The sequence below is a fragment of the Ursus arctos genome, unplaced genomic scaffold, assembly GCF_023065955.2.
Source record: "Ursus arctos isolate Adak ecotype North America unplaced genomic scaffold, UrsArc2.0 scaffold_22, whole genome shotgun sequence".
In the NCBI taxonomy this organism is placed as follows: Eukaryota; Metazoa; Chordata; class Mammalia; order Carnivora; family Ursidae; genus Ursus; species Ursus arctos.
Window position 1 is genome coordinate 5,015,767 of NW_026622897.1, and position 25,835 is coordinate 5,041,601.

At 45.3% G+C, this 25,835-nt stretch overlaps 1 protein-coding gene across 3 annotated transcripts in view; it reads right to left on the reverse strand.

The window, feature by feature from the left end:
• The window catches only part of SLC35F2 (solute carrier family 35 member F2), a 46,001-nt gene extending 20,807 nt beyond the window's left edge, over positions 1–25,194 (reverse strand). For 2 of the 3 annotated variants that reach the window (XM_026505827.4, XM_057316834.1), the window contains exon 1: positions 24,498–25,194. In XM_026505827.4, the coding sequence (XP_026361612.1) occupies positions 24,498–24,607 (110 nt within the window). In that variant the 5' untranslated portion in view covers positions 24,608–25,194. Of the gene's footprint in view, positions 1–13,264; positions 13,851–24,497 lie in introns of those variants that run through there. The other variant, XM_057316835.1, reaches the window with a different exon arrangement.
• Positions 25,195–25,835: the final 641 nt, after the last annotated feature.

Genomic DNA, 25,835 nt, shown 5'->3' on the forward strand with positions numbered 1-25,835 from the left:
GCCATTTGCCATCTAAAATAGCACAATTAAGCAAGCTGTCCTCCACTATAAAGTATCACCATCTTCTAAAAAAAAGTCGCAAACTGAGTATGGAGATTTAAAGTTACAGGAATGCACTTCTCTTGGCTCCAAATCCTAATGACCTCATCTATAATGGAGAAGCAAGAGAGCGAGAGCAAGAGACGGAGAGAGGGAGAAGCTGAGAAGCTGAAGGGGATGGAGGTTGAACAAAGGGAGAAAGAAGAGGAAACTACTCAGACTTCCGAGAGAGATACCAAAGGCCTCAGAACAATTTTTGTTAGCATGCCCTCACATTTAAGCATTCGTATTTCACAAGGTCCTAGTTCATGGGGAATTCTGAACACAGGGACTCTGTAAACCATAACAAAACCTGTCCCTTTCTAAGGGAAGCTGCCAGAAGCAACGTGCCTCTAACCATGGGATATATCCTGTCATGGTTTTTCAAACGGAACCTCGGCTGCAGTGAAGTTCAATGGCAGGATATGGTCCAAGTCTAAGACACGTTTCCCAAGGTAGCCTCCCGCTGCAGGAGCCAGGCCTCCGGAAAGCAGAGCAAACAAGAGCTATCAATCATTAGGGGGTAGGGTGGGAAAGCAGGTGAAGATAAATGAATAAGGTCACTTCTGACCACATTACTACTTGAATATATTACATGAGTTTAAGAATTTAGGGCACCTGGGTGGTTCAGTCGGTTAAGCGTCTGCCTTCGGCTCAGGCCATGATCCCAGGGTCCTGGGATCGAGCCCCACGTTGGGCTCCCTTCTCAGTGGGGAGTCTGCTTTTCCCGCTGCCCCTCACCCTGCTCATGCTCTCTCTCTCAAGTAAATAAATAAATAAAAATCTTTTAAAAAGAGAATGTAAGGATGGAAAGAAGAAAAGCATTTTAAAGCACTTTATTTCCTCCTTCCTTCTTCCAGAAAACATAAAAGTACATATCTTAATATTCCTTCCATTCCAAAATCCATACTCACGCACACACTTGCTAGTGAAACTATACCTTCTATCTTCTCTTATTCGTGTATTCAGTCATGTATTCACTGGAGTTTGCTGGGTTCCTAACACATGCTAAGCAAAAGGGATTTAGAATTTAAAAGGCCCACGTATTTCCTGGTCCCAGACCCTATTCTACCCAGGCCACATCAGGGGGCTCACACTTTGAGCCCTGAAATAACACCTACCACACTGCTTGTGGGTCTCCCCCCTCCAACTCTCTACTCCAAGAGGACAGGGACATTATATCTTCCATGATGAACACAGTGCCTGGTACATGTCAGTGCTTAATGGGACACTGGCCATTTTTAAACAAGATAACGGGCTTTCTGTCTGCATGAGGAGAGAGACCTCACAACAAAATGGAAAGTGTCGGTGTTGAGCTGGGTCTGTGGCCAAGGGGAAGAAAGGATCCAGACTGCCCAGAGAAGGTTCACAGGATGAAACACTTGATTACGGACCAGAAGAGTCAACAATTTCCAGGAAGATTCAGGAATGAAGAAAAAGCTATGTGGGTTCTTGCCTACTTCCAACACTAGTTTTACATAAAATATACATGAGACACAATGATCAGATTGATTCATTTCTTTAGCTCTTCTTAACTCGCAATAAGTTAGATCAGCAGTCCTCTACTTGAGCGTATACTTTTTTTTTAAGATTTTATTTATTTATTCGACAGAGATAGAGCCAGCGAGAGAGGGAACACAAGCAGGGGGAGTGGGAGAGGAAGAAGCAGGCTCATAGCGGAGGAGCCTGATGTGGGGCTCGATCCCACAACACCGGGATCACGCCCTGAGCCGAAGGCAGATGCTTAACCGCTGTGCCACCCAGGCGCCCCTTGAGCGTATATTTTTTTAAAAATCATCAGAGACTTTAAAAACAAACGATCAAACCTGACCTGAGCCCAGACCAGTTAAATCAGATTCTCAGGAGATGGGGTCCCAACAGCAGTCCATTTGAATAGCCCCCTAGGTGAGTCTAATATACATTGAGGATGGCAAACCACTGAGTTATTCTCTCCCTTTTATTTGAGGGAAAGAAAGAGTTCCAAATGAGTGATAAAATGCATTGCTGGAATGCAAATCACACATTTTTCTTCACTTTATGTCTCAATAAATCTGTGCTGCTGGGTTGCACATCGTCAGCTAACGGCAGGATTTCATATTAGGGCGAAAAGACTTGTACGGAGCACACCTTCCTTAGGGAGATTGCAAAATCCATCACACCGACCTGGTACAGAAGAGTAACTTCCAACCCCTCTATAAAAATCCTATTATAAATCTGAAAAGAAATAGTCACTTAGACCAAATCCTTACCCGTAGCACATAGATTATCTAGTGTCTATTACTACAGCATTTTCAAGGATACTGGCAGCAAGCTAGAGAATATATAGTCTTTCTCTACATAGTGAGAAGCAGCCTTGACGACAGGTTCTATTCCTTCCATATCTACATTTCTGATTCAAAAATTTAGCCACTAGTGTATCATGTCATTCTTTTTTTTTTTTCTTTTTAAGAGTCCATTTATTTAGTTGAAGAAAGAGAGAGAGAGAGCACGAGCAAGGGGAGGGGCAGAGGGAGAAGCAGGCTCCGCACTGAGCAGGGAACCCAATGTGGGGCTCGACCCCAGGACTCTGGGATCGTAACCCAAGCCAAAGGCAGATACTTACCTAACTGAGCCCCCCAGGTGCCCCAGTACCATGTCATTCTAATAAACACAAGGAGCTAGAATAATAAACACAAGAACCCACAGTCTTGTGTAAAAAAAGCATATTCAAGGCCAAAGAAGCCAAATTTCAAAGATTAGAATGTGTACTAGGATAGATCATTACCTTAAAAGGAAGGCAAGTAAGGAAAGGAAACGTGTGTTTTCTTTCTCCCCCACTAGATTATGTCTTACTCAGAGTACATACTCAGTAAATGTTTATTAGATTAGTGAATAAATGCAATTAATTCTTGAGATGTAGTAATGGTAAATGACATTTCATAACATTAAAATGCAAGGTAGACAAATACTATAGCTAGGAAACAGAAGTGAACTCAAGGAATAGGATAGTGGCATGAATATAAGCACAGGAATCAGAGAACACTGGGGTCTAGATTTAAATTTGAAACATGAAAGAGAAGAGGAACAGGGGCAGGCAAGTGGAAAAGAGGGGTTCACATCACGTTTTGTTTTATAAAAGGCTGGTGGAGACTGCACCCCAGATGTGATCTTTAGGAAAGGAGAATTCTTTGTGAACACAGCGTAGAGAACTGTAGACTTTAAATCAGAGTTTAATTCCACCCCTTATTAGTGTTATGAAGTTGAATTGTCTCTCAAAAACTGTTTCTGTTTTTAAAGTTTTTTTAAGATTTATTTATTCATCTGACAGAGAGAGAGCACACACCCACAAATGGGGGCAGGCACAAAGGGACAGGGAGAGAAAGAATCCCAAGCTGACTCCCCGCTGAGTGCAGAGCCCAATGGGGGGCCCCATGTCACAACCTATGTGATCAGGACCTGAGCCGAAATCAAGAGTCAGACATTCAACCAAGTGTGCCGTCCAGGTGACCCCTGGTTTGTTTTTTTAACGGCTGTAACACCACCTGTATGAGTTTAAGGGTTCATTAATGTAACCTATATAAAAGCACCTACCGTATTGGGCACGCAATGCATTTTCTTTCCTTCCTGCCTCTGGCTCACCCAGCTTTTCAGAAACCTTTTGACCAGAACTATCCGACAGAAATCTCTGAGATGACGAGAATGTTCTGTAGATGCACCATTCAGTACAGTAGGCTCCGGCCACAGGCAGCAGTGAAGCACTTGCAATGGGGCCAATGTACACGAGGAACTGAATTTTGAACGTTATGTAATTTCAATTCAAATTAAAATAGCAGTAAATGGCTAGTGTAGCCACAGACCAACACAGTGCAGCGGAGTCACTACAGTGACGGAAAGTTGGAAAGGGGGCTACTGAGCATGGGGGTAGGCCTGTGAATGAGGACCTGAAGCTTTTACCGTATTTCAATGTAATTCATTTTAATTTAAGTAGTCACAGGTCGCACCAAAGACAACTCCAGACCGACGCTTCTCCAATCTTAACGTGATGTGAATCACCTGAAAATCCTGTTAAATTGCACATTCTGGGGGCCCCTGAGTGGCTCAGTTGGCTAAGCATCTGCCTTTGGCTCAGCTCATGATCTCAGGGTCCTGGGATCCTGCATCCAGCTCACTGCTCAGCGGGGAATCTGCTCCTTCCTCTCCCTCTGCCTCTCCCCCCACTCATGCTCCTGCTCTCTCTGGAGTAAATAAATAAAATCTTTTAAAAAAAATTGTGTGTTCTGATTCAATACATTTGGAGAGAAGCCTGAGATTCTGCAGTTCACACCGGCTCTCGGTGCTGCCTGTGTTTGTGGTGCCTGGACCAGACTTCGAGGAGCAGGCCTCTAGGGCAGTGCCTCCAAGGCCGAGGTCGCTCAACTCTAGGAGTCCACGGAACTAATGAGAGCAGTCTGGTCAGAATCTGTTTTCGACACTGCAAAAAGCTTAACGGTACTTCTGACCATTGCTGGTAAGACAGCAGAATGACACAGTCCTTAAGGCGGGGGCATTTCTAGTTACTTTACTTCTAGGGTCTATCACCAAGATCCCCTGGCAAAAATACAAAAGGCCTATATACGGGCTATTCATTCCACCACTATCTATAATAGTAAAAGACTACAGAAAAAACCTAAATGCCTACCAACAGCGAACTAGCCGAATAAACACAAAGGAGGACTGTGGGCTATAAAAAGCCAGGCAAACATTTCTATCTGCTATAAAGTTACTGCAAGGATCTACTTTAAAAAGAAGCAAATGTCGAGGAAAATGAGTATGAAATGCTAACATTTACCTGTATGTGCTATTTTTAAGTGTAAAGATAAAATCAAAACTGTTTTCAAAGATCAGGAAAGACAGCCAAGTAAAAGGTATATGCCTGAATATATCTTGTTTTATAGTTTTCTTTTAGGAGCCATGTGACTGTTTTACAGAATTATAGAGCAAGAATTTTATTTTTAAAAAGCCACGTCTAAAATAAAAAACAGGGGCACCTGCCTGGCTGGCTCAGTCAGTACAAGCAGACAACTCTTGATCTTGGGGTTTTGAATTCAAGCCCCATGTTGGGTGTAGAGACTACTTAAACATAAAATCTTTAAAACAGAATAGAATACAATTAAATAAATAAATAAAATAAAAACCAAAATGTTACATGACTTAAGGACGCTTTAAGTTGGTAGCAAGACCAAACAGAAATTATTTCAAATGACTTTAAAACACGAATTTGACAGTGCATTCCTAATGGGATGGACCATAGAACAGTAAGAACTGCAAAATATTTTAAACTGTTTGGAGGCAGGATTTGGGGGAAGGGGTAAAGGGAAGGGGAGAGAGAGAATCTCAAGCAGACTCCCCACTGAGCGTGGCGCCTAATGCAGGGCTCGATCTCATGATGCTGAGATCACGACCTGAGCCGAAATCAGGAGTCAGACATTTCATCAACTGAGCCACCCAGGCGCCCCTGGAGGTAGTAACATTATTTTGAGACTGGAATAAAGCAGAAAAGAAATTATACTGACGCATTGACTTATAGTATAGGAAAAAGGAGATAAAGATGTGAGATGGAACAGGGTAAGTTAAAACCCCGTATTGTTCTGAACTTTATTGAAAATTAGAATTAACACATATGCCATTTTATATATTTTAAAAATATATAATTCCTATCTCTGTCCACTAAAAAGCCAGTCTGAAACTATGACCAACCAACAATCATGAACACTCTTAAGTGCCTAGATATGGCAACTAAATACGATTTCCCACTAAAAAGAACTAGGGCTCCTTGGAGCACGGCTGATCTCGGACCTGGGGTAAGAAATGTACGAAATAAGCCTAGAACACCTTGTCACACAGGATGGCAAGAAAGTGAGCAAAAGACTAGTGTAGTCATGACGAGAAGACATTCTGAACATCAGTAAGAACAGCTGCAATGGACTGAAGCATCTCAAATACGTTTAAATCCATGAGTTAATAAGCAATGCTTTAAAGCAATAGAATAAAACTCATGGGGCATGTGGGTAGTCAGTCGGTGAAGTGTCCGACTCTTGCTTTTGGCTCAGGTCCTGATCTCAGGGTGGTGAGACCAAGCCCTGCCTTGGGCTCCACGCTCAGTGCGGAGTCTGCTTGAGATTCTCTCTTCCTCTCCCTCTGCCCCTCCCTCTGCGCATGCTCTCTCCCTCCCTCTGCGCATGCTCTCTCCCTCCCTCCCGCTCTCTCTCTCTCTCTCTCCCCCTCTCCATAAAATAAATAAATAAATCTTTAAAAAAATAAAAATAAAACTCACTGGTCATCTTGAAGGATGCTAGGGAACCAACAAACCATTATTTTGAAAACTGACACACAAACATTTACCCTGCCCTTCCTGTACAAATGATACCTCAGGGCAATGATCTGATGACAGGGCTTTTCTGTGCAGAAATACATGGATCATAATTAAAAGCAGAATGGCAGAAATCGAATGGCTTACAACCCCTAATAAAGTAAGGAATCTAGGCCATAAACCTCAATAGCTCCTAACACAGCAGAGAAACAAGCAAACTTTATGCAACTCCTGATGGCAATACACAATATCTATGAAATACTCTTGCCAAAAAAAAAAAAAAGAGAGAGAGAGACCACAGGATTTTTAATGGGGCTCATGGACCAGGTCAATGAAAATATTCTGGAGAATCTATGAACTTGGGGAAAAAAATACACCCTGATTTTCAGTAACATTTAACTGAAGTTTAACATTCCCTTCAATTATGAACATAGGCAACAAACTACAGTAGTAATAGCAGTGCCTAAGACCTTACTGCCAAAGAATCACAAACATTTTCTTATCAGATGACAGCTGTTGCTGAAATTCAAAATACCATTTACAGTCATCATGACTCCACGTCATGATGGTTAAACACCCATTCATGACACCTTATTTAATGACTTCTCTTTTAAAAAAGAAACATATATATTAACATATATCACCATGTGTTTTTAATAGTTTAATACCCAAACACATGAAACTGGTTGCCATTATAATCCCACTTATGTTATTTTATGCATTTAAAAACATTCTGAGAAGGAAATACTGTAAACTCACTAGAAAGATACAATCAGCAAACCCCAGAGCGCGGTAAACTCTACATGACAAATGAACAGTTTCTTCAAAAATAAACTGCAAGAAACAAAGAGCAAGAGGAAGCCCACAGAAGAAAGAGACATCAATACAACAACCCATTGAAACGTATGGATCTTACATGCATCTTGACGTGAAGAAACTAGTTTAAAAATCATGTGCTAGTTGTGGAAATTTGAACATGGACTAGATATCTGATATTAAGGAATTATTGTTCAGTTTTAGGTAGAATAAAGGTATCATGACTATGTTTTTTACGTCCTTATCTTTTAGAGATGAATACTGAAATATTAATGCATGAGGTTGTATGATGCCTGAGATTTACTCTCAGATAATCCAGAAAGGAGGAAGTGAAGAGGAAAGAAGATGAGTTGATAAGTACTGAAAATGGGTGATAGGCAAAAATAAACTCAGAAGGGATTGGAGACCTAAATGTGAGACCTGGAGCCATAAAAATCCTAGAAAACAGTACAGGCAGTTATCTCTGACATCAGCTGTAGAAACATTTTTTTAGATATGTCTGCAAGAGAAACAAAAGCACAAATAAACTATTGGGACTACATCAAAGTAAAAAGCTTCCCCACAGCGAAGGAAACAAAACTAAAAGGCAACCTACTGAATGAGAGAAGATATTTGCAAATGATATGGCCCCTAAAGGGTTAGTATCCAAAATATATACAGAACTTAAACAATACAACCTCAAAAAACCAAATAATCCAATTAAAAATGGGCAGAAGACATGAACAGACATTTCTCCAAAGAAGATATCCAGATACCCCACAGACACATGAGAAGAAGCTCAACATCACTCATCATCAAGGAAATGCTAATCAAAACTACAATGAGGGGCGCCTGGGTAGCTCAGTTGGTTAAGCATCTGACTCTCGATTTTGGCTCAGGTCGTGATCTCAGGGTCTTGAGATCAATCCCTGTGTCTGACTCCATGCTCAGTGGGGAGTCTGCTTCTCCCTTTCCCTCTGCCCGCCCCCCACCCCCTACCTCCTGCATGAACACGAGTGTGCACACTCTGTCTCTAACAAATAAATAAAATCTTTAAAAAATAAAATGAAACAAAAATGTAAAATAAGTTACAGTGCATATTGATATGGACAGAGTGACAGTAGTTTGCTCTCCCAAACAATATAAATTCCAGAAAAAGGAAACTTGGCAAGTTATCCATTTCTCCAGTCCGGCACAGGAGCAAGAGTCCCCTGGTCTATTAACAAGTCACTCATAATTGGAAGGCAGGTGCCAGGAGTAGAAGCAGGTGTGTCATAAAGGTGGGGGGTGGTTTGGACAGACACATAATTTCTTTTGTCTCTGTTCTACGTTCACCAAGCAACTTCAGAGCTCATATTTCCTAAGCAGATTTTTCTGTTGGGATGGTCTTCCTGCGAGTAGCTGTCAAGTATAACAGCAACAATCCTCGTTATAAATTAACACATTTATTTTCAGGCATAAATACGAGTCTGAACGGCAAGAATCGTACCTAGAGCCTGGTGCCCCCCTCAAATGAACTGACCATGATGTCCCAGACACAGGAGACTGGAATATTCCACCAACGTACAGGAATCAAGAGCTTCAGAGGTCAGCTTTCTTAGCTACGATGCTAGAAGTGTGTTCATAAAGGTTTGGCAGAACCACAGTCCGGTACTTAACTAAGTAATGAAGCAAGCTCTTCCAAAAATTGCACCATAAATAACACCTATCAAAGTCTCTTATATTTATGATTATTATACAGAACAAGAGAACAGGACGCTTCTGAAATTAGCAAAACATTTTTCCTCTACTTCTCCTCACCATATGTCCTCTTGAACACTTCTTAGACTCGAGGTGGAGGAGTGGGGCTAACCAATTTTTCAGTATTCTGTAATAATACAGCTTTAGTAGACAGAAGAGCAAGCTTAGGGTGGGTCTAAATCCAGCAAGGAATCCATCCAATTACACCCATTTACTTTAGCTGTACCTCAGGGTATTTTCATCCAGTCTGAACTTCAACCTCTGGACCTTCCCAACTCTGCTCATTCCTGGAACTGTTTCTCTTTTTTTCCCCTCAAAGATTTTATTTGAGAGAGAGAGAGTGAGCGGGAGAAAGAGGGAAAGAGAGAATCTCAAGCAGACTCCCCAGTAAGCGCACAGAGCCCGACATGGGGCTCCACCCCACGACCCTGAGATCATGACCTGAGCCGAAACCAAGAATCGGACCTTCAACCGACTGAGCCACCCAGGTGCCCCAGAACTGTTTCTTTCTATTCTGACTCTGTGCAAACAAGAGCAGGCCTACAGCCAAAGGATAGTCGTGGAAGGAATAAGAAGTCAATGACTACAATGATGGATGGGTCAAACTGCCTGATTGAACCTTAGAATTAACAGAAGGGGCGCCTGGGTAGCGCAGTCGTTAAAGCGTCTGCCTTCGGCTCAGGGCGTGATCCTAGCGATCTGGGATCGAGTCCCACATCAGGCTCTTCCGCTATGAGCCTGCTTCTTCCTCTCCCACTCCCCCTGCTGTGTTCCCTCTCTCGCTGGCTGTCTCTCTGTCACATAAATAAATAAAATCTTTAAAAAAAAAAAAAAAAAAAAAAGAATTAACAGAAAAGTTAGGTGGGTGGGATTATAGGATATTTTTTGGTTGTTTTCTTCTTTATCCATTTTGTGCATACCAAATTTTCTAACAAGGAGAGATCTATTTTTTCAAATCTGTGTTCTTTCTTAAAAGACCTGGGAAAATGAAGGGACCAAAGCAATCATGAAGGATAACATCAGAAGCCTTCTTGATTCCTCGTTCTGAATCCTTGTGCTAATTTGGATTCAGAGCTCACCTTCTCTCCTATGACCCGCGACTCTTTGTTGACAACTCGAGGTTTCCAGACTGCTGACTTTAAGCTCCCTGGATTTGCCAGTGGGACACGCATCATTATCAAGTATTATTTATTTATTACATCCATGCTAATGGACCCCATCAGAATACCTGTTTTCTACAGTGCCTTGCCATTTACAAAAACTCTTCGGAACCCTCTCGTTTTTAATTTTTGATCCACCGGACGGTGACAGATGAAGAAAGTGCAGCTCAGAGAGGTGAAATGGGTCACCCAACTGATGTTTTTTGAAAGTGGCAGAATCAGGGGCAAACCCCCAGCACTAAGTAAAGTGCATCTCCTTGCCTACTACATTCCCTCCTACATGATTCTGCTAAATAACTTCAGGGGCCTGGGTGGCTCGGTTGGTTAAGTGTCTGACTCCTGGTTTCGGCTCAGGTCATGATCTCAGGGTCCTGGGATCAAGCCCTGTGTTGGGCACCATGAACACCAGGGAGTCAGCTTGGGATTCTCTCTCTCTCCCTCTCCTTCTGCCCCACCCTGCCACTCTTGCTGGCTCGCTTGTGCTCTCTCTCTCTCTCTCAAACAGATAAATAAATCTAAAAAATAAAATGAAATAACTTCAGAACGGAGGATCCATCCCTTTTTTTCTCTCTAACCCATATTTGATAAAAATGGATGAAGCTGCAAAAATGCAGGTCAGATCATTCAAAGGCTCTTTTTTAAATGCGTGGCCTTTTATCTGATCATTGAATATCACATCAACATTGTATTTTCCCATACATTTTATAATGGATACTACAGTCCACGATAACTGCAGACTCGGTTATCACAGAACTAAATCAGTTCCTATAGAATAATAATTATTTTATATTTTACTTGGAATTTTGTGGGCAAATGTATCCTAACACACTCCAATCAATTTAATCAATACCATCCACACTACGGAAGTACACAACGTTCTGTAATACGTGTCCACTTTAATTATCACAACGTCATCCCAGAGCCAATAAGAGAAAGCTAGCAATATCAGCTAGCAATATCAGATCTGGAAAACTAGAGTTTGGCAGGAAATCAAGTGAACGCTAGTTGAAGGGGCCAGCACTCACTTGACTGGCTACTGAGTGCGCGCGCGTGCACGCACACACACACACACACACACACACACACACACCCTCGCATAAAGAAGTTGCAGAGAGAGAATAGTCACCTGAGGTGTGTGAAGGTAACCACACCTACGGCCTGGAACACTGCAGCCTTGTCTGCGGGAGCTGATCTGTCTCACGGATGCTCAAATCAAGTTTATATCTGTACCTTTTCTGAAGCGGGGGTGTAGCGCTTGCAATAGCATACCCCTCCCAGACTCCTACCTAGAGAGCAGAATGTGTGCAAATTCTCCTCGTCTGCTTGGTGGAAACTGTCCAACCTGGCAGCAACTTCAACACCCACAGTGACCTTTTTATTACCATCTTCTTAATGGTATCGAGTTCAATTCCCCGACATGGCCAGGCTCCGGAGTACACAGAAACAGCCAGCCCTACCTTCATGGAATTCATAATACAGCAGTGAAGAAAAATGCTGGAGGAACAGTCTGACTTATTTCATTTAGCATAATCCCCTCTAGGTCCATCCATTTTGTCAAAAATGGCACGACGGATGGGACCTAACCTAATCTGAGATTCCAAGGGAGACTTTCCTCATGAAGCAATACTTCATCTGAGACTCGACCAATGAAGACAAGTTGTTCCGATCAAGAGAAAGGGAACAGGAACTGTGTCCCAGCAGAGGAAGAGTACATACTGTCCATCACCCTCCCTGCCTGGAGTCTCAGGCGTAACCCCCCAGATGAGCGGCCACCTAATCTTTCAAACATGTCGTGCAGCTTAAAAAGAGTCTGGCAAATCTCAGTTGACCATTTCAAACAATGACTAAAGGTTGTGGGTTAGATGAGCTGAGAAAATGTGTCCTTGACATTTTACGAATGGTTGTTTACCTTTTCACCAGCATCTAGGTGGTCTTCGTGCTCTATTTTCTTATTGGAACTATATTTAGATTCTGTCACCAAACACAGTAGGCAGAATAACGGCTCCACAAAAATGCCCCCGCACTAGGCCCCTGGAACCTGTGACTACATCACCTCACCTACTGTGATATAATAAGAAATATATAGTTTAATCTTGGCTCCCTCCAGAGCTCCTAAAAGTCATGAGAGAGACAGGACCATCTTCTGTTCTTCATCACAAGCCCCATTCAACTACACCCAAGTTTATGTTAATGAGGTGACTTTTGGAAAAATCCCTGAGGAGGAAGGGAGCTGTTACCCAGGGAGCTAACCTGCGCTTAGAGGGTTGGAACTTTCAGCCCCACCCCAGGGAGGGGAGAAGGCTGGAGACTGAGCCATTCACTAATGACCAATGATTTCATCACCTGTGCCTACATAATGAAGTCGTCCATATAATTCCTACCAAAGGGGAGCCTGGGTGGCTCAGTATGTTAAGCATCTGGCTCTTGGTTTCAGCTCAGATCATGATCCCAGGCTCTGGGGAGGTTACCCTGGATTTATCCATTCAGCTCCATCTAATCACCCGCGTTCTTAAAAGGGAGAACCTCTCCCAGCTGTTGTCAGAAGGAGATGTGACCACAGGAGGAGAGTCAGAGAGACATGCAGCGTTGCTGGCTTTGCAGATGGAGGAGGGCGGCCGGAGCCCAAGAAGGCAGGCAGCCGCAGACGCAGAAGAGACGAGGAAATCAGCTCTCCCCGGTGAGACCCGTGTCCGATTTCTGTCCTTCAGAACTGTCAGATAATAAGGTTTGTGGTGGTTTTTTAACAGTAATAGAAAAGTAACATGCTAGGTCGACAATGGGTGTGATACCTTGAAATAACACTTGAATCATAATGTTATAACTATTTATATTCACCTCAATGAATTTCCTTAGTAACAAGACAGTTACATCATATAAACAAGAGTCTTTTAAATCACTGCAGACAAAGCTGATCAAGAGTCATCCTGGATTAAAACACTTCCATCATTTGCCAGGGAGAAAATGCAACCATGCCATCAAACCACAAACTACTGAACTAGTTTTATGCAAACCATCAAAAGTAGAAACTGTAAATTCAGTGATCACTTCCTACATATTCCGTCCTGCAGGACTCTTAGATAGTCAAGAATACAGGGGAAACATATTAGGACTCGTCCTCGATGCCATAAAAGGAAGGGAGACTAGTGACAGCCGCTGTACTCACCTCGTATGTACATTAACTTACTGGATTTTCATTCAACCCGAAAATGTAGGTATCATCTTGCCAAAATTCGAGAGCCTTTTCACAAGGTTCCTAAGGTAAATGAATAATGGGATCAAAATCCAAACAAGGCTCTCAAGCCTGTGCTCTTTCCATTCCGCTATGCTAAGAAAATAATTGTGGGAAGAAAGTAAGAAAGGGGCTGAGTTCCAGAATGACGACCTCTCCATTCCTACGGCATTTGCGTTGTACCCCACCTTCCCCGTTTTCTAGATCCTTCCTGTAGTATGTTATACGTCTGTTGCGTTTGCTTTACTAGATTATAAATGCAGAAACTACGTCATGGATATTTTTGTGCCCCCCCCATATGCATATCTACACAGTATCTAGTACTGTTACTGTTATGGTTGTTGCTACCATTGTTATAGTTACTACCGTAATTACCATTATTACTGTTATCATTGTTACTATTAACAGTGAAAACAGTATCTAACACCCTGAGGGCACCCTTTCTATGTACCAGGCACTGTCCCAGCAATTTCAGGATTTCACAGTCCTAATTCATTCAATCCTCCCAACAATCCAAAGAGGTAGGTGCTACTGTTACTGGTATTTATAAAGAAACTGAGGCACAGAGATGTCGCACAATGTGCCCAATATCACACAGCTAGCGAATGGCAGACCCTGGAAACCAACCCAAGCAGGATGGGCTCATCATCACTGCCCCACGGGAGCACATTACTGGCATCTATTAGGGACTCAGAAAACCTTTCTCATTATCCTACAAAAGTGAGGTGGCTTAAGAAAAATACCGCATGCGGGGCGCCTGGGTGGCTCAGTCGTTAAACATCTGCCTTCAGCTCAGGGCATGATCCCGGAGTCCTGGGATCAAGCCCCACATCGGGCTCCCTGCTCACTGGGAGCCTGCTTCTTCCTCTTCCACTCCCCCTGCTTGTGTTTCCTCTCTCACTGGCTGTCTCTCTCTCTGTCAATATTTAAAAAAAAAGAAAACAAAAGAAAAGAAAAGAAAAGAAAAAAAAAGAAAAGAAAAGAAAAGAAAAGAAAAGAAAAGAAAAATACCACATGGCAGGGGCCGTGCTCAGTGGCTCCATTTAAAACTCACAGAACCTCTCATGGGATAGGGATCATGTGTACACCTGCAGCAGTGAGAAACTGGCCTAAGGTCAGAAAATCAGGGAGTCTATGTTTTTCCCATTCTACACACTGCCTCCCTGATAATAACAACAATAAATCAAATGATAGTGAAGATTCTGATATCATGCAAGGAGATCACGTGATACAAATTATCCTGCATCTTGAACAGTCAGCACTAATCAGCTCCGCCCATCTGATTGATGTCCAACAATTATTTTAATAAGGGGTGTTGTAATGAAAATGAGAGAGGACATAAGATCTACACATGATAGCCTCCCTCTGTCCTTCGATTTGTGATTGGTTGAAATGAGAAAGCGTGAAACATGTGGGCAAACTGCCTATTCTCTTTGGGAACCTGTCAGAGGACCGTGAGTCCTACAGCCTCGATGGATGCGAGGAGGGGGCAGCATTAACTGTGGTCAGTATGTGGAGGACAGGCCTCTCACCTCCAGGACCCTCCCAACCCCCAGACACCTCTGTGAGAATTTAACCAGGGGCACCCATGTGAACATACTGCAGAGGCCGGGAACATGAGCTCCGGGTGGATGCAGGGATGGGGGAAGGGTAGATTGTCAAGGATGGGATTAGCACGGGGCAATGAATGCACTGCTGTTTCAAGAGTCTAGATGATGAGGGGCGCCTGGGTGGCACAGTGGTTAAGCATCTGCCTTCGGCTCAGGGCGTGATGCCAGCATTATGGGATCGAGCCCCACATCAGGCTCCTCTGCTATGAGCCTGCTTCTTCCTCTCCCACTCCCCCTGCTTGTGTTCCCTCTCTCGCTGGCTGTCTCTATCTCTGTCAAATAAATAAATAAAATCTTTAAAAAAAAAAAAAAAGAGTCTAGATGATGAGTTTATGACAGACACACCGCCCTCTCTCCACCCACCCCAGTCTGGCACAGGCACGGAAGGAAACAGACTAACCCTGTTCTCAGCAAGCAGCCAAGAAGCCACAGCCCATAAAACTTTAAATTCCTACTACTGCCTGCTCACTGAGGCTAAATCGGAAGTTTTGAAGGACTATTTTTTTAAACTGTTGTAAAATCTAAATGAGCCTTCCTGGGGATTATCAAAACAAAACTGCTTGTTTCTGTGTGTGGTTTAAACTGTCAAGTGCGATCCGGGGTGAAGACAATCAACCAACAGACAGTTAAAAGAAGGAAACCAACAGCCAGCCAAAGTACAGACAGAAATCCCGGCGTGGCTGGGTTCCGGGCTCCAGCTGTGGCCCTGCCCTCTGTGGTTTGGCACGTTCACCTCCTCAAACTCTGTGAAGTCATAAATCCTCTGTCCTACCTACACCAGTGGTGAGCTGGAGTTCTCACTAATACACTCCTCAAACACCAACCAGGCCCCAGAAAAGAGCAGTCTGAGTCTGATCTAGAAGTTCCTGGACTTGGCCTGGAGGGAAGGGGAGGCGGAGGCGGAAGGGAGATTTCCTGTGAGCTTTTCAACCCCCCACAAGGGCTCACACCAGAAAAACCCACTTGCTTCCTTAGTCAGCTTCCCTGCTCCTGATTTAACCCAGCCAACTCTCAAACTTTTCAACAGAACGCCTTTATTAGGCAAAGAGAAGTAAATTACCATTAGTGGGGAACCTGATGCTAGCCCATACTTTTTCAGCTCTCAAGGGGTATTCTTAAAATCCATAGAGAGGGGCACCTGCCTTCAGCTCAGGTCATGACCCCCTGGTCCTGGGATAGAGCTCCATGTTGGACTCTTTGCTCAGCAGGGAGTCTGCTGCTCCCTCTGCCTGCCATGTGTGCTCACCCTCTCTCTATCTCTCTCTCTCTCTCGCTCTCTGACAAATACATAAAATCTTTAAAAAGAAAAAAAATCCGTGTACATTGTACTCTGTATAGGGCAAACCATTTAGCATCTCTAGGAAATGGAAACATGGAAGGCCTATGAACAGGGACCCACCTGCCCTGGTGATCAGGGATATGCAGGTTAGAGATACTCTTTACATTCATTTGACTGTCAAAACTTTAAAAGTCTATTAATGCCAAGTGTTAGAAAGGATGTTTGTTCTCATACTCAGCTGATGGCTGTGTGAACTGGTACAACCGCTCTGGGAAAACCATTTGGCATTTTGTGAAGCTGAAAAGTCAGGTGCCTTGCCATCTAGCTGTCCACCCCCCCCCCCAGATACTGTATATGCATGTGTGTGTGTAAAAGAAGTGCTGGGGCGTCTGGGTGACTCAGGCGGTTGAGCGTCTGACTCTTGATTTTGGCTAGGGTTGTGGTCTCAGGGTAGTGAGATCAAGCCCCAGGTCAGGCTCTGCGCTGAGCGTGGAGCCTGCTTAAGATTCTCTCTCTCCCTCTCCTTCTGCCCTTCCTCCCACTTGTGCTCTCTTCCTCTCTCTAAAAAAAAAGAAAAAGAAAAAGAAGTGCTTATACGTGATCAATAGAAGACATATAGAAGAATGTTCCTGGAAGTCCTCTTCACTATAAGAAAAGACCTGGAAAAAACCCAAATGCCCATTAACTGAATTAATAAAGCACAGTATATGCACAGGAAAGCATATTATCCAAAGTGAGGGATCTTGCAGCATTAGGCAACAGCACGGATGAACCTTGGCAGTATGATACAGAAAGGGAAATAAATCACAACAGATTATCTATAGCATGATACCCTTTCAATAAAGTTAAAAACATGATAATAAAAGCATACTTTTTAGAAATACACAGAGGAACAAAACTCTCTCTCTCTGCATCGTTAACATAAATAGCCAAGTTTTTTTTGATATATCACTTATCTGATGACTCTAATTAACAAAGACTTCTGTTACCATTTAAAAAGAAGTCCTCAGGGGCGCCTGGGTGGCTCAGTCATTAAGCATCTGCCTTCAGCTCAGGTCATGATCCCAGGGTCCTGGGATGGAGCCCGCATCGGGCTCCCAGCTCAGCGAGAAGCCTGCTTCTCCCTCTCCCGCTCCCCCTGCTTGTGTTCCCTCTCTTGCTATGTCTCTCTCTCTGTCAAATAAATCTTAAAAAAAAATTTTAAAAAAAAGACCTCAAATTTGTGAACTAAACGTTGTTATAATTTATTAAAATGAAAATTATCTAAATCTCACAGCTGACCTATACTTTCACTACAAGCAATTCTGAGAAATTGGGTTATCTGGTTTCTACTGTGTTAGCAGGTTAGAAGTCATAATTTAGAAAGAATGCAGACTTCCGGAGATATGCTCAGTAACACAGAAAAAATCACATGTGACAGCTGTGGGAAAAAAATAAGACAAATAATTCACTTCAGTGGCCCCTGAACATACTGTTATTACTGGCACCCAGCAGAATAATTAAACTTCAGGATGATGACCCTGAGTCACGAAGAAAAGGTGTTATGTTGAATACACTTTACTAAAAGGTGAATAGTCTTATATATTTGTTTTAAATATGCCACGAAGGGGGCGCCTGGGTGAAAAGATGTACTAATCTCTGTAGCAGTTCTGTATATCGGTCTATAAAGCTTTTATTTAAATTAGTTTCCTTAAATAAAATTTAAAAACCAGTTCCTCTTTGGGGCACCTGGGTGGCACAGCGGTTAAGCGTCTGCCTTCGGCTCAGGGCATGATCCCGGCGTTATGGGATCGAGCCCCACATCAGGCTCCTCTGCTGGGAGCCTGCTTCTTCCTCTCCCACTCCCCCTGCTTGTGTTCCCTCTCTCGCTGGCTGTCTCTATCTCTGTCAAATAAATTAATAAAATCTTTTTAAAAAATAAATAAATAAATATGCCATGAAGACTTTCTTTCTTTTTTTTTTTTTTAAAGAGAGGGGCAGAGGGACAGGGAGAGGGAGAATTGTAAACAGGCTCCACACCCAGCACAGAGTCGGATGTGGGGCTGGATCTCATGACCCAGAGATCATGACCTGAGCCGAAATCAAGAGTCAGACACTCAACCGGCTGAGCCACCCAGGCACCCCTACCATGAAGACTTTTAAATAATGTTTTGGTTTTTTCTGGGCAAAATCTCCAGGATTAGTTACAAATGGACCCACAAAATAATTACATGCCCTAGAAAGCTGTTCAATACAAACCAATAAAATGTGGAAAACTGCTGCCCCAAATTATGAATTAATTAACAGAAGCGAGTCACCTATTCCGTGAATAGTGCCACGCAACTGGATTTAAAAGTAAACTTTAATACTTGAAAGAGTGCGTTTTAAGTTATCTGTAAAATTCACCTGTATGAAAGGATTCGTTTTCTCCAACAATCCTCAATAAACAATACTATATGAAAGTTCTTATAGCTTTTTTAATAATCTTACCAAAACCTATACACACAAGCAATACCTTGGGAGGCAATTCACTTCTTCCACAGATGTGGCTACTGTTCAGAGCATCCCTGAAAAGTCCTCTTCAAAAACAGCCGACTTTAATTTCAGCCCTAACACGTACATCTGGTTTACCAAATCTTGCTGCAAATAGGTTAGTACTGTTTCTAGAAATCAGCAGCCACCATTTCAGTCCAAAGCCAGGTACGAAGTGAGTACAGGTATGTCAAAGATGAACTGCCATCTCCAGCCTTAACACATTGTCCCAGGCTGGTTTCACGTCACAATATGGTCAGCGTAATGAGTTAGGAAGAAGGGCCTGAAGAGTAGAGACGAAGATGTGTGTGAAGAGAGAGAGGGAAGACGACGGCCTGACCCGGGCCATCTACAGGCTCTAAGGGAGAGGAAAAGCACCCATGCAGGAAGCTACGGGTGTAAAGGTGCCAACTAAGGCGTGTGCAGGGGAATCGCAGGCATGTGGCTGTCGCCAGCGTTACCCTCTGCGAGATGGACGTTCTGGAAGACGAGCCTGGTGAGGCCTGTGGGCCAGTGACGGGGGGCCTGTAGTTCATGTCAAGCTTGGCTCTCGCAGAAGGACAAATATTGCAGGACTGCACTTCTGTGAGGGAGCTAGAGTAGTCAGATTCGTAGAGACAGAGGGGGCATGGTGCTCACCAGGGGCTGAGGGGAGAGCGGGCGTGGAGTTAGTGTTCAACAGCCACAGAGTTTCTGTAGGGGATGATGAACAAATTCTTGACATGGACAGTGGTGATGGGCGTACAACACTGTGAATGTCCTTCATGTCACTGAATTGTACCCTTAAAAATGGTTACAATGATAAACTTTGTTACATACATTTTACCACAATGAAAACCACTAAAAATGTAATCATTGGGCTCAGGTAAAGGAGGAGGTGGAGGGGGTGGGAAGGGGGGATGGGAACAATGACCACCACAGCTGGAGCTCTATCCCGTAACCAGTAGCTCTCGGGCTTCTTTTCGCTCCAGAACCCTTTCTTCAAAGGTCTGGCACAAAAGCCTAACCATACATGCACCAGGCAGAGCATCTGATGGGTGCCAGACATCGGAGAAGCCCACCAGTTCCCATCGCCCAACTCGCCCCCAGAATGGGCCCTGAGGAACCTCCAGGGAACCCCAAGAGCACCCTGGTTTGCAAACCCGGTGCAGGTCCCTAGAGGAAACCAAACAGGACGCAGTTGGATTTCTGAAATAGTAAAGCAGGTCTGGTCTTTACAATCAAAGGAAACTGTCACAACTGGGCCTCGCAGCGGCCGAGCGCCCTGGGGCAAGTTACCTACCTGCCACCAACAGGACTAAAAAGATTTGTACAGGATTGTCGTAAGACCTGAGGGATGAAAGGTAAGTCGGACACCTGACGCAGGGTGAATTCTCACTCGATGGCGGCTCCTGATAGCCTCTGGAGTTATCTGGCATCTCTCTGGTTCCTGTGCCGTGAGATGGTTTGGGCAGGCACAGGCGAGGACAGCCGTTATGACAAGAGTCCACGTGACAGATGATGAAGAACTGCTCTGAAGTCCTGACCGCAGGGGCAGAAGGGGGAGGTGGACCCTGGAAAGAGTCTGAAAGTGCTGTCAAGATGGGGAATTGGGGCGGTTGGGCTTGGTTTGGGCTACGGTGGTGATCATGGGGTCTCCCTGAGCACAGAGTCTGCTTGTCCCTCTTCCTCCCCCTCTGCCCCTCCCCATGCTCTCTCACTTTCTCTCAAATAAATAAATCTTTAAAAAAAAAAAGAAAAGAAAAAGTTGGGGAATAAGCACTAGAAGCCATCATTTCATTTGTCTCCCAGTCAACTTGAGAAAGGGAGCAGAGATAAGCAGGAGTAACCCAAAGGTTATGTGCAGCTGGTCTGCAGGAGGGGGAGGATGACAGCCTGGGGCAGAGACTCACCAGGGGCCCAATCGGGGCACGCTAGAGGGAAGCTTATGAAGTCCACCTCACCTCTGTCCTACGCTGCATGGGGACACTTTACTGCCTGTCCCTTTACCAACTCCCTGCAGCACTGAGAAGTTAATAAAAAGGATCAAGCTGTCCAGCCAAAAATCATTCCTCCACCCACCCCCTCCAAGCTCTTAGGGTTCATGGGCCACAATCCAGAGAGACAGCCTCCTCCTCCTTCCAGGGCAGCTGCCGGGGTCCTAGAAGAGCCTGCCAAAGGGCACAGAGCAGCAGCAATCAGGAGTGATGCTGGTGCCCACAGAGGCTCCAACCTGGGGTTCATCCCTTCCCTTCTCCTTCGTCACCTGGCGGGACTCACCTGAGCCCAGCCATTGGCTCTTCCCCAGCACGTAAGGGGACACAAAGGAGAACACTCGGCACGCGGTGCTTTGTGGAGGTTCAGAGTTAGAAACTACCTGAGTGGCCATCACTGGAGGGCTGTGGAAGCTCAAAACACTCTCCAGCACTTCATGAGAAACAGGAGGGCGACATCAGAGGTTCTCACCCAGGGAAGGACACATTGGCCAACGTCTGGAAAGATTTTTGATCAGCACAGCTCAGGGGTGGGAGGGACTGGGGGGGGTGCCACGTGGGCATCTCACTTTCTCAAATAAATAAAATCTTTAAAAAGAATAAATCTTTAAAAGAATAAAAACTAAAATATCAGAATTCTAAGTCGACATTACACTTAAAGCAAATAAATTACTGTACCCAAAAGTCCCTTCCTATATACCATCACACATCCTCACAAAATTCAGAAATAAAAGACTAGAAATAAACACACAAAATATAACAGTAAATACAGTTAGCGGAATGCAAATGATTCTGATCTTTTTATATGTGTCTTAATATTATATTTAAAACAAATGTGAACTCATTTTTCATCAGAATAAAATCCTGAAAATAAACATAACGAAAAAAAGCTTACCACCTCCTCAATGGGAAAAGGATAAATATGTGAAATAATAATTGAAGATTTTTGCTAGAGATGCAAACTTGATAGTCATTACAAGAAATATGCATTTTTTTCATATATGAATTACAGTACAGGTGTTAGGATGTAAACTGCTAAATGGTATACAATTAAATCACTCTCCTCAGGTACACTAGGAAACCCTTAGCCTTCTATCACAGCTGTTGTCGTCTGAGCTGAAAGCAGCGAACGGCCAAAGTTCCAAGCAGAGTCGGTTTGAAAACATACAGTGCTTCTTATCATGAATGCCTGGCACATGGTAAGTCCTCAATAAACTTTTATTGAATGAGTGATCTGATATTCTTAACCAAAGGGAAAAATTATCTACTAATAAGGCAAGTGTATCAGGAGCTGGGGTTACCTAGAATACATCCTTCTCATAATGAAAACAGGCCCCAAATGTTTCCTCTGTATTTAGTACCCAGTTGCCAAAAGGGCTATTCTTTCCCCTTTTATCCCAGACAGAAAAGAATCATGTCTGTCCCTCCACATACAAACTATTCCTCTATGTACTATCCATATGGTAATAACACATCCACTCACCAGCCTCCCCGACAGCTCCCTGGCTACAGCTGGGGATTCACGGAGCCAAACTTAAATCTGAGAGGTGAGTTTTAATACTGAGTTTAATATAATGAGAATAAAGAATACTGGATATCTGGGAAACTCCATTTTTCTGATTGCTGGGTCAGATAAGGAAAAACTGCAAACCAGAATCCAAGTGTCTGGACGGTTGCCAAAGGTAGGAATGAAAACCTTAAGGAACAAGAGTTCTGCCAACCAGGGCGCCTGGGTGGCTCAGTCAGTAAAGTGGCCAACTCTTGATTTTGGCTCAGGTCCTGATCTCATGGGTCCTGAGATCGAGCCCGGCGTTAGGCGGGCTCTGCACTCAGAGGGAGTCTGCTTGGATATTTTCTCCCTCTGCCCCCATCCCCTACTCATGCTTTCTCTCTCTAAAATAAATTAATTTAAAAAAAAATATTCTGCCAACCAAAAAAAAAAAAAAAAAAAAAAAAAAACACTTCAGCCCAAGATCCTTGGAATAAAGATCAATGAAAGGAAGGGTGCTGGGAGTGTGGCAGAAGGTAAAGGAAGCCTCAAGAGCCCCTGTCACCCCTTATTCACTCATGCATTTCTGTGTTAAGGGTTATGGGAGACAGAAAAAGGAAAGACTTCATTCCTGCTGTGAAGGACTCCGTCCATCAGGAACATAAGACCGCCACAAACAGCTATCACACAAGGAAGAGTAACAATCCATAAAGGAGGTATAAGAAAGTGTGTTCAGAGACAGAAGAAATCTCTTATTTAGGAAGCTCTTAGATACTCCCGACTGTACAGCATACCAGGATTTTGAAAATATTAGAACATTAGGAGACAAAAGAAAGCACCACTAATCCTTGTTCTTACATCCTTCTGTCCACCATGTCTGCCCATCCTTAGGGCCTGTGGCATCTCTTGGGGCAACACCACATTTCCCGACACCCAGGAATGGAGGGCTCATGGCAAGTGACAGCCAACCTCTACAGAGCAGTACCATGAGCCAGGCTGTGTGGTCAGCCACGCAGGCCTCACAACTTCCCCTCCAAGATACAAACTGTAATTATCTCCAGTTTACAAGTAAGAAAACGGGGCACAGAGAAGTTAAGTGACTTGCCCAAGGTCACCCAGCTCAGACGTGGCACAAACAGCAGTTGAGTCCAGAATCTGGGCTGTTAGCCATGACCCTACGCTGCCTCCCAGCTGAGAACCTGTGGACATTTATCAGGACATATACAATGGGAGGACGCAAGGTGATTTTTGGCCAAGTTGGCCCTTTAAGCAGGGCATCTATTTCAGGTTATTCTTATTTACACAACAAAAATGCACACAGGATTCTCGATCTGGTTTTGAAAACGAGTTTTCACAGTCATTAATGGGATATTTGCTTTGTTAATCTGAAGGAAAAATAAAAAAGCCTGTTTCATGAGGTGCTGGTGGCCAGAAGTAGTTAAATCACAGTTTTTGACTGGCGCTTGCGGGCAATACCCCTTACAGGTGATCTCACGGCCTTGGGCAAAATGCTCGGCCTTGTTTCTTCGTGGCAAAGTGGCTATAATAGTGTTATCTCAGAAAGTGGTAAAAACTACATGATAGTGTCCACATAAGGGGCTAAGCACAGTAGGCCAAGCACTGAAAGCTCAACAGACGTGGCCTTCCCTGTTGAGGTCCTAAGTCCTCTGTGTCTGCAGAAGGCAAGTCCCGCAGGGACCACAGAAAGGCTCCCCATACCAGAGTCGCTGCCAATCCCTGGAGCACTTCTCTGTTTCCTCCGGAGCACAGAGACACCAGAAGCCGGTTTCCCTGCACCCCGGGCCAGGAGGGGCTGTGTCACCTCGCCCAGGGCCAGGAAGGAGGCACGCTCCGGACGACCTCGGAGCGGGACCAGAAAACCCACATTTCTCACTCGGGTGAACTCGTCGCGTAGTGGAGGCTCAGGGCCCTGTCTGACGGGCTTGGCAGCGGAAGGAATGCGGGCGCGGGCTCACCCACCTGCCAAGCCCTCCTTCACGGCATCCCTGGGGAGCTGGGGGGGGAGGGGTGCCACCGGGGACCGACCTAACCGCGCCTACACGGTCCACGTCCCCCCAGTCGCCTGAAGCACATTCCCACATTTCCAAGAGGGCGCCGGGGAGGAGCGCGCGGAGCCTCACAAAGCCAGGTGAGCAGCCGCGTCCCCGCCGCACGTGCTGAGCCGCCGGAACCCGGACAGGGAGTCCGCGCAGCCGCCACCTCCGCGCCGCCCCCCGGCCGCGTGCGCCCCGCCGCCACGTGCGCGCAGGGCCCCCGCCGCCGCCCCGGCCACCCCCGCACTCACCAGGTGAAGAGCTGGCCTTTGAGCCCGCGCAGCAGGCTGCCCAGCGAGGCCGCCGGTGCCGGCGCGTACAGCTGCGAGACGCGGGGTCCCGCCGGCGAGGCCGCCTCCATGGGGGCCCCTGCAGTCTCGGCGCCCGGAACCCCCCGACGTGCCGGGGCGGGGAAGACAGGGGGCGGCGCCTGGGCTGCCGGCGGGACCCGGCTCCGTGCCCGCGCGCCCGCGCTCGCTCGCTCGCTCGCGTGCTCCCTCCTCAGCCCTCGGCGGCCGCCAGTCCTTCGCCGTCAGGCCTCCGGGGCCGGACCAGACATTTGCAGACTACAACCTGGCTCCTCCCGGGGAGCTGGAGGACAACAGACACTGTGTTCCCCCGCTCTGGCAGTCGAGCCTCGGGGATGGGTGACACCCCACATGCATCTCAGGGTTTTAAAACCTGTTTAAAACCAGCTCACGAGGTGATACGAGGTTACGCCAGCGCGTCCGAACCTAAAGAGCAGTGACTTTGCAGCCGCCTGAACTTTGCTAACTGGAAAGGGCCGGCTGACTCCTCCCCTGACTGCCGGCCGGCCTCCCTCCCTCTAATTTACGAAAGACACTTCCCAGATAAAAAAGCTAAAGACGCTAAATTTCGTGCTGTTTCTTTTCAATGCAAAACCTGAGTAAAATCCCACAGGGATTTTTGCAACACGTCTTTGTGGGAGGGCCTCCTCGGTGAGCAAGCTTGTTCGGCAGGTGCCCGCGCCACGCACGCCGCCGCCCGCTGGCGCGCAGCCACGGCGCGCGGCGCCTGGGCCACGCCTTGCGATGCCTCCGCGGACTGAGGAGGGACCAGCACCTGTGGTGGGAAAGTTCCCGGTCCTCGCCGACAGAAGGCTCCAGAAGACAAGAGAGAAGGTGTGGGACCCTTTCTCTTCTGGCCGCCTCCCTCCCCGGGCGAGCGGGGAGAGGACGGAGGAGGGGTGCGAAGAAGGAGCAAAATAAAGGTAAATTCAAACGAGTTGGTAATTCTGCTATTTTTGAGCGAAAACAGTAAGATATAGAGAATTATATTTAATGTAATCTCATTTTTCTAAAGCAAACAGCCCATTAAACCTTATATATTGACAGTGTTGAATTTTACCTGAGCCCTGTGTTCCTGGAAGATAGTAATGGTTAGGAACTGCCCCCCATGTTGGGTGGCTTGGTCGGTTAAGCATCTGACTCTTCATTTGGGCGTAGGTCCTGATCTCAGGGTCCTCTCCACCCCACCCCCCCCCCCCCGTCCCCGCCCCCGCTGGGCTCCCCGACTGGGCTCCTGGATTCTGCCTAAGATTCTCTCTCCCTCTCTCTGCCCCTCCCCCA